This window comes from Dipodomys merriami, unplaced genomic scaffold (genome assembly GCF_024711535.1).
Source record: "Dipodomys merriami isolate MVZ:Mamm:240054 unplaced genomic scaffold, mDipMer1.0.p SCAF_357, whole genome shotgun sequence".
Classification (NCBI taxonomy): Eukaryota; Metazoa; Chordata; class Mammalia; order Rodentia; family Heteromyidae; genus Dipodomys; species Dipodomys merriami.
In genome coordinates, this window is record NW_027205126.1 from 49,213 (window position 1) to 62,936 (window position 13,724).

The following is a 13,724-nucleotide window of genomic DNA, read 5'->3' on the forward strand; positions in this document are numbered from 1 at the left end:
GTGTAAAAGACATGAGTTAAATTCTGGTACAAAAGCACTGGAGACTACATTTGAAGCCCTAAACATTCAAAGCCTTCAAAATTAATTACCCATATAGCATATAAATATACTTTTACTCCTGAATGATAATGCCTTGAATATCTCTCTGACTAATGTCTTGAACTAGGAAAATAAAATATATCCTTCTTGCTGAATGTTAGATTCTCCATTGCAATGATGTTTTCACAGGCAAATTTTTAGAAAGGAAATTTTAATATACATTAAATAGAGAATAAGATTCAATGTTAAATATATTTATACTACACCATTTTGTAACAAAATGCATATAACAGAAGAAGATAAGCTTTGGTTCTTTTGGTATTGGGGCTCAACCTCAGGACCTTATACTCTTGCTTGGCTTTTCTGTTCAAGGGTGGCACTCTATCATTAAGAGTCTCACAGACGTTTCTGTCCAAGCTAGCTTCACAATGTGATCCGCAGATCCCAGCCTTTTAGCTAGGATTACAGGCATGAGCCAGTAGCACCTGGTTAAATTTTGGCTCTATAATCATAATGAGTTCAACAACACATTTCATTCTGTGACAACAGGCATTTATAAAATCCCCCACAGCAATTTTATATTTTGATACAAATATAATTTTTGCACTGAGGACTGAGTATACTTTTGAAGACAAAGTTTCAGGCAATACACTGAGAGGGAATTGCTGAACTGGTACATATCCATCATGGTTTAGAAAAGTATTTTACCATACCATTTAACCTTCCTCTCCCCTTGACTACCCCAGTCTCAGTGCAGGCAGCCAACACTGTCAGCTATACCTGGTATAACCTGCACCTGCTCTTCTCTCTTCTACCAGCTGTTAGGTATCCCATGAAGCTGTATGAAAGAGATTCATTGCTTTAAAAACCTTCCCCTTTCAATCATCTTTCCCAGCCACCATTTTTCCACATTTCTGTAACATAAAAACACTACAGGCACTCAAAGCGCTCTAATTCTGTAATGATATCACAATTCACGCCGTCAACACTTGCCAAAATTACTATTAGAAAGTTAATATTGGGGGGGGGGGGGGGGTTGGTAAGAGAAAAACTAGGAGAAATGAGGAAAGAGGTAACAATGTACAAAAAGAAATATACTGATTACCCAACTTACGTAAGTGTAACCCCTCTTTACATCACCTTTACAGTAATAATAAAAAGAAAGTCAAATTAACAGCAAAAATAATGTTAATGAGGCATTTTATTGAAATGTATGAGTTTTCTTTTAATTCTAGTTATATTTTCCTATGGTAGCTACTCAGTACTTGCTAAAATTTCCAACTTACCTTAATCATCCTAAGGTATATGTGCAAAGAAGCAGCCATGACCCCAACATCTCTGTCACAAAGTGCTTTCCGGAACTTAATATGGATATGCTGTACTTGATTAGGAGCAATGAGATGGAATTTGTACAATGCTAGAACAGCTTTTCTTCGAATAATTTCTCTAAGGATGAAAAATTAAATTTCAACAATACAATGTGAGCCATCAGATACTTAGTTTGAATAGGTTATAGGCCAGATGATTTCAAAAAAAGAAACAAAGAATGATATATATATATATATATATCTTATCAGTTTCTTTATTCTAATGTAACAAATATAAAAAGTAGTTATTTCTAAAAATTAAAATCTCTCGAGATTTTTTTTCCCTATTTGAAATAAGGTCTCACTATGTACATCAAGTTGGACTCAAACTCTCTATGTTACTTCAGCCTACCCAGTGCTGGAATTACAGCTATGTACAACCACATTTGGATCAAGAGGCTTTAACTGCCTATACTATATATTAAAAATTCCTCTAGTCACTTTTTCTGGCTTTTTCTTTTTATGTGGTACTGAGGAATGGAGCCTAGGTCTTCATGCAAACATTCTACCACTAATAAGCCACATTCCTAGCCCCTAGTATGCTTTTATTTAAGTGCTTGAAATCAAAATCAGGGCCTTGTAGATATAAGGCAAGTTTTCTAATACTTAGCTATATCCCAAGCTCTAGAACTTTTTTTGGCAGTGCTGGGGTTTAAACTCGAGACCTCAAGCTCATTCGGCCTGCTTGCTTAACTGTGACTACTTGAGCCACACCTCCAGCTTTGCTTTCTGCTGGTTATTTGAAGACAGAGTTGTACGGACTTTTCTGTCCAAGGAATGCCTCAAACCTTGATCCTCAGGATCTCAGCTTCCTTAGGAATTAGAATTACAAGTGTGAGCCACCAGTGTTAGCAATCAGTTAAAACAAGAAAAATTTCTTAATTCTCTAATTTCATTTTTTTTTTTTTTGTCGGTCATGGGGCTTGTACTCTAGGCCTGGGCACTGTCCCTCAGCTCTTCAGCTCAAGGCGAGTGCTCTACCACCACTTGAGCCACAGCACCATTTCCAGTTTTCTGGTGGTTAACTGGAAATAAGAGTCTCTTGGACTTTTCCTGTCCGGGCTGGCTTTGAACCCTGACCCTCAGATCTCAGCTTCCTGAGTAGCTAGGATTACAGGTGTGAACGAGGGTGCCTGGCCTCATTTTTTAAAATATTGTATCTAGAAATTGAGACAAGATAATAATAAGTTTAAACCAACAATAAGGAATTTCAGCTAGATTATTAAATGAGCATTTATAAATATCAATCAAATTAAAATTATATTAATATTTACCAAAATTAAATTCACATATTAAAATTTAATATTTATAAATGTTTTAAAATGTTTAATATTTCTTTGTTAACCTGCATGAAACTCAGCATACATCAAATTCAAGATCTCCTTGTGTCCTAAATTTTTGGGATTTCAGACTAAGCTACCAAAGCCAATTAAAAATCTTTCTATTACAGACAAGCATACTCCAAATATTCTGAGGATGGTGAAGTGCAGGTATTACTCTTCTCCTTGAACTGCTTTTGTTTTAAAATCTCATGATAGCAGAAGAAAAGCACATGCTAGTCTCAGTGTTCATTTGTAGCAGATAATATTTAGCAAACATGAAGCAAAAATACAGAGATGGTATACTAGCTGGGTACAGTAAGGAGTGCCTATAATCCCAGGACAGGAGAAGCTAACATATTTTAAGTTCCAGGCCAGCCTGGGATATATTGCAATACCCAGGTGGGGGTTGGGGGGGGAGGGAAGGGAGTCCTCCAGACACCAGTGGTTCATGCCTGCAATCCTAGCTACTGAAGAGACCAAGATTTGAGGATTGAGGTTCAAAAACCAGCCAAGTAGAGATGTGTCGTAAGTGGTAGAGCACCAGCCTTGAGCAAAAAGAGCTAAGGAACAGCTCCCAAGCCCTGAGTTCAAGTCCTAATACTAGCCCCCCAAAAAAATTTGGAGAAAAGTACCTTCCCAGTATACTGAAGCTTTGTGTTCAGAGCACTTGAACTATTTTTCCGTTTTCTATAATTTTTCTTCATCTTCTAAACAACTTTTTGAGAATTAAGGAATTTCAAGCCTTTTTTGGGGTCGGTTGTAGGGCTTGAACTATGGGCCTAAGCGCTGTCCCTCAGCTCTTTAGCTCAAGGCAAACACTCTACCACTTGAGCTACATCACCACTTCTGGTTTTTCTGGTGGTTTATTGGAGATAAGAATCTCACGGAGTTTCCTGCCCAGGCTGGCTTTGAACCATGATCCTGAGATCTCAGCCTCCTGGGTAGCTAGTATTACAGGCGTGAGTCACCGGCGTCTGACAATTTCAAGCCTTTATAGCTAAAGGAAAGCAGCACCATTGCTTGTGAGGGAAAGAAATGAGAGAAAAGCAAAGGATTCCTGATAGTAATGCTCACTTTAGAGAGGCCTTAACTTTAGAAAGCCACCTAACATTTTCTAAATCTGCAAAAACGTAAGGTCAATTCTCTTGGGAATTTTTCTGTAATAACTGATAATCAAAGAATATTCTCTATTGCAGTAGCATTAAGTTAGTTATAATAAACCTAGTATACTTTTTTTTTTTTTGGTCAGTCATGGGGTTTGAACTCTGGGCCTGAATGCTGTCCCTCAGCTCTTCAGTTCAAGGCTGGCACTCTACCACTTGAGCCACAGTGTCACTCCCCATTTTCTAGTGGTCTATTGGAGGTAAGAGTCTCACGGACTTTCTTGCTGGGGCTGGCTTTGAACCATCATCCTCAGATCTCAGCCTCCTGAGTAGTTAGGATTACAGGCGTGAGCCACCAGTGCCCGGCTTAGTATACATTTTTATTTGAAATATACAGTAAAGACACTAATGCCAAAAGAATTTACTTACTTAGAATGCTGAAGTTTATCTTCTATTAAAGGAAGAACAGCTGGAATCATCTCTCGAGGGAAAATCTGGCTGACAACAGTAAGAGCCATACATATTTCCACCAAGTTAGTGCTCTGCAAGTCCTGGCATGATTACAAAGAAAACTTTCAGTGTAAAGTTTCAAACTAAGGATGGCAAATTTATCACTGCACTAAGCCTATATATTTAGTGAATTCTTCCCAGCTTTATATTTAATTTGTGCATTTATACTTATGTCACTTTTTTTTTTTTTGGTTGGTTATGGGGCTTGAACTCTGGGCCTGGGCGCTGTCCCTGAGCTCATCAGCTCAAGGTGAGCGCTCTACCACTTGAGCCACAGTGCCACTTCTGGTTTTCTGGTGGTTTATTGGAGATAAAGAGTCTCACAGACTTTCCCGGGCTGGCTTTGAGTAACTAGGATTACAGGCGTGAGTCACTGGTGCCCAGCTCTTATGTCACATTTTATGGGACTATCCCTATCTGTTTCATTTGCCTTAATAGAACAGATAGATAGATAGATAAATAGATAGATAGATAGATAGATAGATAGATAGATAGGTGACAGGTAGATATAAATGGAAACTAATACAAAAGCTAACCATTTCTGTCTCCTTTATTATAGTGCTTAAAACATCTCAAACTACTAAACAATTTTATGAATTTTTCTAGTTAATCATGAGTAAAAATTTAAAACTTAAGTTGGGTGCTGGTAGCTCACATCTGTAATCCTAGCTGCTCAGGAGGCTGATTACAGTTCAAAGCTAATTTGGGCAGGAAAAGTCTGTGAAAATCTTATGTCTAATTAACCACCAAAACAAAAAAGCCAGAAGTGGAGCTGTGGCTCAAGTGGTAGATGGCTAGCCTTGAGCAAAAGAATGCTCAGGAGCAGTACCCAGGCCCTGAGTTTAAAAGCCAATACTGGCACACAAAAAAAGTAACTTTAAAATGCATATATTCATATTAACTTAAGGCACATATTTTATTAATCATTCTATAGAAATTTCTAAATACATTTTTAAATTTTTGAAAAGTTTAGCCCGGTGCCAGTGGCTGCAGCTGTAATCCTAGCCCCATGACCAACAACAAAAAAAAATTTTCTTTTGAAAAATGTAAGCTACTAGTAACTAGTAACTGTTTAAACTTCAGAAAATATTGTACAAATAGACACTCTACACTCACATATTGAAAGTCTAATGCACACAAAAAAAAAACAGGAAAAAGACTGATAATTCAATTATACTTCATTATTAGATCTGATTAGAAACTTAATAGGAAAAAATTGTGAGTACAGACTAAGTTATGTGTTTATCATTTGTGCAATTTTGCTAAGCAAGTATGTTTGTACCCATTGTAAATGACTTTTTGAATTTTAAAGATTGCAGTTACTCAAGTTCTATCTACATTCCTTTAGATTAATCCTAGAGGAAAAGACTACAGCATGCAGTTCCCCTGGCAAACAATCTGGTAATATGGTTATCATTCCAACTGCTGTCCCCAAACTCAATGACAATATGGACAAGAACAGCAGCAGGAGGAGCAACAACTCCAGTGTGTGTGTGTGTGTGTGTGTGTGTGTGTGTGTGTGTGTGTGTGTGTGTGTGTGTGTGTGTGTGTGTGTGTGTGTGTGTGTGTGTGTGTGTGTGTGTGTGTGTGTGTGTGTGTGTGTGTGTGTGTGTGTGTGTGTGTGTGTGTGTGTGTGTGTGTGTGTGTGTGTGTGTGTGTGTTGGTACTGGGGCTTGAACTCAGGGACTGGCACTGTCCATTAGCTTTTTTGCTCAAGGACCAGTGAGCCACAGCTTTACTTCTGGCTTTTTGCTGGTTAACTGAAGATAAGGGTCTCAAAGACTTTCTTAACTGGGCTGGTTTAGAACAGTTATCCACAGATCTCAGCCTCCTGAGTAGGTAGGGTAATAGGCATGAGTCTAGTCTTTCACTTAATCCTCAAAATTAGGTAAATTCCATTATACACCTTCATTATAAAAATGCAGAAATTGATTTTAAAAAGATCATTCTAAGCCCATTCTTTTAGCCTATCTACTTCCAAAATTACTGAATTCAATTGGATATGGAGCCATCTCAGAAACAGTAGAAATAGTTTCAGACCTCACATTAACAGACACATAGTACTTACCTTTACCACTGTATTCACAAGGAGAAGCAACAGTTCATGACTTTCATGTAGAAACAAAGAAACAGCCAGATAGCCTACAAAAAAAAAAAAAAAGAAAGAACGGCCTCATTAGTACCTACCAAAAATATATTATTCCCAAGAAGTTATACAAAGCAATAATATAGTTTATGTTTTAAGTGTCAAACATAGTAGTCATAGGCAAACATAAAAACAAATTGTAAGCCAGATGCTGGCTCAGGTCTACAATTCTACCTACTCTCAGGAGGCTGAGATTTAGAGGACTGATATATTCAAAGACAGCCTGGGCAGGATCAGTCCTCAAGACTCCATCCCCAAAATAAGCAGCAAAACACAGGCCTAGAGAATGAGCCCAGCAAACAAGCCAAGCAATCTTGACCAAAAAATTCCTTAAAAATTCCCATTTTATATAATCTTTAAGAAAAATTGGTATTTTAAGAAAAGGAAGTAACATTTCTTAATTTTTTTTTGTTTTTATTTATTTATTTATTTTTTTCCGGTCGTGGGGCCTGAACTCTGGGCCTGGGCGCTGTCCCTCAGCTCTTCAGCTTAAGGCTAGCGCTCTACCACTTGAGCCACAGTGCCACTTCCAGCTTTTTTCTTTTTGCTTAATGTGGTTCTGAGGAATCGAACCCAGGGCCTCAGGCATGCAAGGCAAGCACTCTACCACTGAGCCACCTTCCCAGCCCCCCCCCCTTTTTTTTTGGTCTGGTCATGGGCCTGAACTCTGGGCCTGGGCGCTGTCCCTCAGCTCTTCAGCTCAAGGCTAGCGCTCTACCACTTGAGCCACAGCGCCACTTCCTGCTTTTTTCTTTTTGCTTATGTGGTGCTGAGGAATCCAACCCAGGGCCTCTGGCATGCATAGCATGCGCTCTACCACTGAGCCACCTTCCCAGCCAATTTTTTTTTTTGGTAGAAGTCCTATGAGTGATACCACAAGAGTTAGAGCCTGATTTGGAATACAGAAAGGGAGAAAGGACCCTAAAGAATATTCTACATACAACATAGAAGAGTACTTGGGGTGGAGTGGGGTTCAACAAGTGGAGTATTATGTACATGTAGCATCTGACTTTTTATGAAAACGCTATGATCTCATAGCACTGGTAAATACAATTTGTGCAGAATGATAGACCTTAAGAATATGATATTAGCTAGACGCCAGTGGCTCACACCTGTAATCCTAGCTACTCAGAAGGCTGAGTTCTGAGGATCGGGGTTCAAAGCCAGCCTGGGCAGGAAAGCCTGTGAGACTCTTATCTCCAATAAAAACCACTAAAAAACTGGAAGTGGCACTGTGGCTCAAGCGGCAGAGCGCTCACCTTGAGCTGAAGAGCGCAGGGACAGTGCCCAAGCCCAGAGTTCAAGCCCCAAGACTGACCAAAAAAAAAAAAAAAAAAAGAAGAAGAAGAACATGACATTACCAATCTCAATGAGGGGAGAACATATTCCATTCCATCTCTACTCTAGTCTTTAGTCCTTCTTTCTGGGAATCCCGATACAGGGCTGATTCTTTACAAAATTTTTACAAAGGTACCTCTAATCCTCAAACCTAACATCTGTGGAGGTGAGAATAGTATATTTAATATTATTCTAGTCAATTTCAATTTTATTGGCTATTTTGATAAGTAGATATTGAATGTAACCCTGCCAAGAGTCCCTTGAGATCCACTAGTCCACTCCTGTTTTTTCTTCTTCTTTTTCTCCCTTCCTCCCCCCCCTCCCTTCCTCCTCCTACCTTTCATGCTTATCTGCAGGGCTTTGTGCATGCTGGACAAGCACTTCAGTACTGATTTACGTTTTTTGCCCTAAGTTTAATATTATGCAGAAATATTAGCCAGGTATGGTGGTACACACCTATAGTCCCAGTACTCAGGAGGCAGGAGAACCACAAGTCTGAGCTCAGCCTAAGCTACATTCTGAGACACTGTATTGAAAAGAGGGAAGAGGAAAATTTCCAACCATGGTGTTAAGAGTACTTTTCTTTTCTTTCTTTTTTTTTCATGCCAGTCCTGGGGCTAACTGACTTAGGACCTGGGAGCTGTCTCTAAGGCTCAAAGCTAGGACTCTCTCGAGCCATAGCTCTTCTTCTGGACTGAGTTCTCTTTATTTTTGCCAGTCCTGAGGCTTGGATTCAGGATCTGGGCACTGTCCCTGAGCTTCTTTTTGCTCAAGGACGGCAATCCACCACGTGAGACACAGCACCATTTCTGGCTTTGTGCATGCTAAGCAAGTAGTCTACCACTAAGCCACATTCCCCTCCTAGTCCAAATTATTAAAACCTATTTTATTAAGGTATAATTTAAAATTCACCTATATTATTAACTATACAGCTCAATGAGTTTTGACAAATATTGTAGTCATCCAACCACTATCATAAGATTAGGCCAGTTTTAATTTTTTTTTTTTTTTGGTTGGTCATATGGCTTGAACTCAGGGCCTGGGTACTATCCCTGAGATCTTTTGTTCAAGGCCAATGTTCTACCTCTTTGAGCCATAATAACACTTCCATTTTTCTAATGGCTATTTGGAGATAAGATTTCACAAACCTTCCTACCCTGTCTGGCTTTGACCCATGGTCCTCAGCCTTGCTGAGTAGCTAGAATTACAGGTGTGAGCTACCAGTGCCTGGCTCAGATGTAATCTTCTGTGTAACTCCAAAATGGTATGAATCTGGAAAACTGATCATTAAAAGGCTTTGGGTTTCTGAAGTAATATCATTTAAATCTTTGGAAATTACAATGCAGTGTTCTACAAACAAATTACATACCTGCCATACTCATTTTTATACAGTAAATGGAACTTCAAGGAAAACATTAAGTATGAAAGTCTTTAAACACAACACATACATACCTACTCTTTTTTCTAAGAGGTTTCCTTGTTGGGCCAACTTGATTGCATGTATATAGCCAAAGGAAGCATCATATCCAAGCATCTCACAATATATAAGTCTGACCATACATTCTTTCATCATTTTCTGAAAAACACAAGGTCCAGTTACTATAGTCAGAACCACAATGTTTTGATTTTTTTGTAATAATCATTGAGCAGGATAACCTTTAATCCAGGCAATAAAGAGACAAGGAAGATATTAGAAATTAATCACCCAATATCAGAATACATAAACAAAAGTTGTTTTCAATCTTAATTATCAAAAGTCAGTATTTCAACAAATTTTTCAAATATTTTACTGATAGTGGTACTAACAAAATAAATAAACTGTATTTCTTTTTTTTTTTTATTCTGTTTATGTGGTGCTAAGGAATCGAACTCAGGCCTCATGCATGTGAGGCAAGTACTCTACCACTGAGCCAACTTCCCAACTGTAAGTATTTCTAATTCTATGTGTCCAAATTTTTTTGGTTACAATATGAAACATATCTTACTGGGACAAAATTTCATCCATAGTAATCTTATTTGGCATCTAAAATGCACCACATCTAGAATTTTAATATCTCGTCAAATAAAAATACGCAAAAATTCCCAGAAGTTAGTAATGATTTCTGTAATGAAAAAACTTTTTACATTTCAGCATCAAATTGCAAAGCATGTACACACCTGTATTCCTAGTAAAATGGAAATATCTCAGAGTTTTTCAGAAATCACTATGAGCTTTAAGGAAGATAATTGCATAGATAATTATTCTCTTGTTTTTAGAGAAGAGAGCACTTTTCATCAATACAGAAATTCTCTTTACAATTTCTTTAACAGTCATCCTACATAAGACCAACAGAAAAACAGACTACTCTATGAGATATGTCCACATCTGGATGGCCATAATTACTAAACATGCTTCCTCCTAAACTGACTCCCTAACTTCCAACCTATTAATCTCAATTCTACCCAACACCAGATTTATGTGTGTAGCAAGGAAAACTGCACATAGTATTATCAATTGCAGAAAATTGAAACCTAACAAAATAAAAAGGGAGAAACTATTTTGTAACATTTCTATTCTATGCCATGAAGCACAAAAATGTGGTACACACACAAAGACACACATCCACATATAAATATCCACATACATATGTATTATAAATGTACTGGATTAATAATGTCTTGAGTTTTGTCTATGATATTATTATTATAATCACTGAAGGAAATACATGAATCATTTCAGATTCATAAGTATTATTCATGTACAAGATCACATACTCATATAAAATGATTACCTTAATATTTTATTGGGGAGAGAAGAAACATTCCCACAATGATTAATTCACAAAAGGCTCTATTAAGTATTTGTTGAACAAATGTTGGTTGGAGAAAACTTGGTTTTAAAAACTGGTATTAGAACTGGGCGCCAGTGGCTCACACCTGTAACCTAGCTACTCAGGAGGCTGAGATCTGAGAATCACAAAGTCAGCCCAGGCAGGAAAGGCTGTGAGACTCTTATCTCCAATAAACCACCAGAAAACCAGGGGGGCTGTAGTTCTACTGGTAGAATTCTTGCCTTGAGCTGAAGAGCTGAGGGTCAGAGCCCAGGCCCAGAGTTCAAGCCCCATGACCAACCAAAAACAAAAAAAGAACAAAAAAACTAACAGCATTAGGACAGGCACTGGTGGCTCATGCCTGTAATCCTAACTACAGAGGAGACTAAGATCTGAGGGTCACAGTTCAAAGCCAGCTTGGGCAGAAAAGTCCATGAGACTCTTATCTCCAATTAACCACCTGAAAAACCATTCTACCACTCGAAGTGATAGAGTGCCCAGGCCCTGAGTTCAAGCCCCATGACTGACAAAACAAAACAAAGGAAAAATATGGGCTAGAAATGTGGCTTAGTAGTAGAGTGCTTGCTTAGCATGCATGAAGCCCTGGGTTTGATTCCTCATACCACACAAAATCTAGAAGCACTGTGGCTCAAGTGGTAGAGTTCTAGCCTTCAGCATAGAGAGGCTCACATACACAGCCCAGGCCCTGAGTTCAAGGCCCAGGATTGGCAAAAAAAAAAAAAAAAAAAGACCAACAAACTAACATTAGGCAATTCAAGCTTGTAATCCCAGCTACTTGGGAGGAAGAAATTAGAAGGATCACAGTTTAAGGTCAATCAAGCATCTTAATCACTTGGTAACATGGCACATGTTATAAGCCTGTGCTTCCCCACAATGTAAAAGGAGGATCAAGGTCTTAAGCTGGCCCAAGGCAGAAGTGGGAGACAGACTGCAAAACAACAAAAGCAAAAAAGGGCTGAGGGCATGGCTCAAATAGTAGGTAGTCTGCCTAGCAATGTGACTCTAAGTTCAAACCCTAGTACTGTACCACCCAAAAAATCTTGTTATGCTGGGCAGGAAACTCCATGAAATGCTTATCTCCAATAAACCATCAGAAAACTGGAAGTGGCACTGTAGCTCCAGTGGTAGAGCTCTAGCCTTAAGCTGAAGAGCTGAGGGACAACACTCGGGCCCCGAGTTCAAGCCCCATGACAGACAAAAAAAAAATCCTGTTATTACATCTTGTATACATGTATTTAATTCTCACATTGTATACCATAAATATCTACAACTGCTACATGTCAACAAAAAATCCTAACAACAGCAAAAACCTGGGTCCTAATCTATGTGCAGACTGCCCACACTGGCCTGTGTTCCAAGACCACTCACTGAGCAATTGCTGAACAAATACTATCTAAAGAATCAAGTTATGATGGCTAAGACTGGGCCAATCAAGACTGGGTCTTGATTTAGCTTCTATACAATACACTTAGTTTCATAGCAAGAAAGTAATGTTTCTACCTTGTCAACCAGTCAATGCTCTAAGTTAAAAATAAAAGTCTACAATACAGCTGGAGATATAGTCAGTGGTAAAGTGCATGTTTAGCATGGGTAAAGTCCTGCATTCAATCACCAATGTCACATAAACAGACATAAAATATTTGACAATGTATCCATCTAGGTCTGAAAATACTATGTTAAAGTGACATATCCTAATGTTTCCTATGGGTACAAGATTAAAACAAGATCAGTACTGGAACCCCAGGAGTATCATCTCATTTAGTAACTATTATCACATTGTTCCTGACTTCACATAGTCAGGCAAGCTTTGCTTCTGTACAACCAGCTGAGGATAAAAACCTAAGTTAGTACCTTTGACTTGGACCATAACACACTAAAATTTAGAAACCATCAGTAGATGCTACTCACAATTCTCCATGGCCCAGATTTCAAATTCCAGTGTGCTGCACTAACTATATAAACTTACCAGTGTTGTTGTAGGAGCAGAGACAGTTGCTTTCAGACTATTCAATTCCTGCTGGATTAATTTCTCCTCTTCCTGAAAAAGTAAACATATTTAAATGTTTAAGTAACTGTCTTATTAAACTAGCAGGATTGGGCTGAAGTATAGCTCAGTGGCAAAGTTTGCCTAGCAATGCTCCAGATTTTTGATATTCAGTACCATAAAAAAAAAAAAAAATAACAAAAAAGCTGGGTGCCAGTGGCTCATGCCTATAATCCTAGCTACTCAGGAGGCTGAGATCTGAGGATCATGGTTCAAAGCCAGCCCTGGCAGGAACATCCCTGAAACTCTTATCTCCAATAAACCACTCAGAAAACCAGAAGTGCGGCTGTGGCTCAAGTGACAAAGCACTAGCCTTGAGCTGAAGAGCTGAAGAACAGCACCCAGGCCCAGAGTCAAGCCCCATTACCAAAACAAAAACAAAAACAAAAAAAAACCTAGTAGGATTCTTTTTTTCCAATCTTGCTTGAATACAGGGCCTGGGCAATGTCCCTGAGCTGCTTTTGCTCAAGGCTTGCACTCTACCACTTAAGTCACAGCGCCACTTCTGGCTTTTTCTGTTTATGTGGTACTTAGGAATTGAACCCAGGGCTTCCTGTACTAGGCAGGCACTCTACCACTAAGCTACCTTCCCAGCCCAACTAACAGGATTTTTACAGGGGAAAACACAATGTATAATACTTTCAATTAAAAAGAAATATAGTTAGCCAAGTGGTAGCTCACCCCCTAACCCTAGCTACTCAGGAGACTGAGATCTGAGGATCATGGTTCAAAACCAGCCCAGGGAAGGAACATCAATGAGACTCTTTTTTTTTTTTTTTTTTTTTGGGGGGGGGTCCGGTACTGGGGCCTGAACTCTGGGCCTGGGCGCTGTCCTTCAGCTCTTCAGCTCAAGGCTAGCGCTCTACCACTTGAGCCCCAGCATCACTTCCGGCTTTTTTCCTTTTGCTTATGTGGTGCTGAGGAATCGAACCCAGGGCCTTAGGCATGCAAGCAAGCACTCTACCACTGAGCCACCTTCCTAGCCCATCAATGAGACTCTTATCTCCAATTAATCACCTGAAAA

General features: G+C 38.9%; 1 protein-coding gene across 1 annotated transcript in view; it reads right to left on the bottom strand.

Moving 5' to 3' along the window:
- Positions 1-13,724, bottom strand: part of LOC138804112 (AP-4 complex subunit epsilon-1) — a 45,080-nt gene that overhangs the window by 28,901 nt on the left and 2,455 nt on the right. Inside the window, exons 2-6 of the mRNA XM_069988373.1 lie at positions 12,623-12,694; positions 9,278-9,401; positions 6,410-6,483; positions 4,261-4,382; positions 1,326-1,485 (exon numbers count right to left, since the gene is read on the bottom strand). Coding sequence (XP_069844474.1) covers positions 1,326-1,485; positions 4,261-4,382; positions 6,410-6,483; positions 9,278-9,401; positions 12,623-12,694 — 552 coding nt within the window. The remainder of the gene's footprint in view (positions 1-1,325; positions 1,486-4,260; positions 4,383-6,409; positions 6,484-9,277; positions 9,402-12,622; positions 12,695-13,724) is intronic.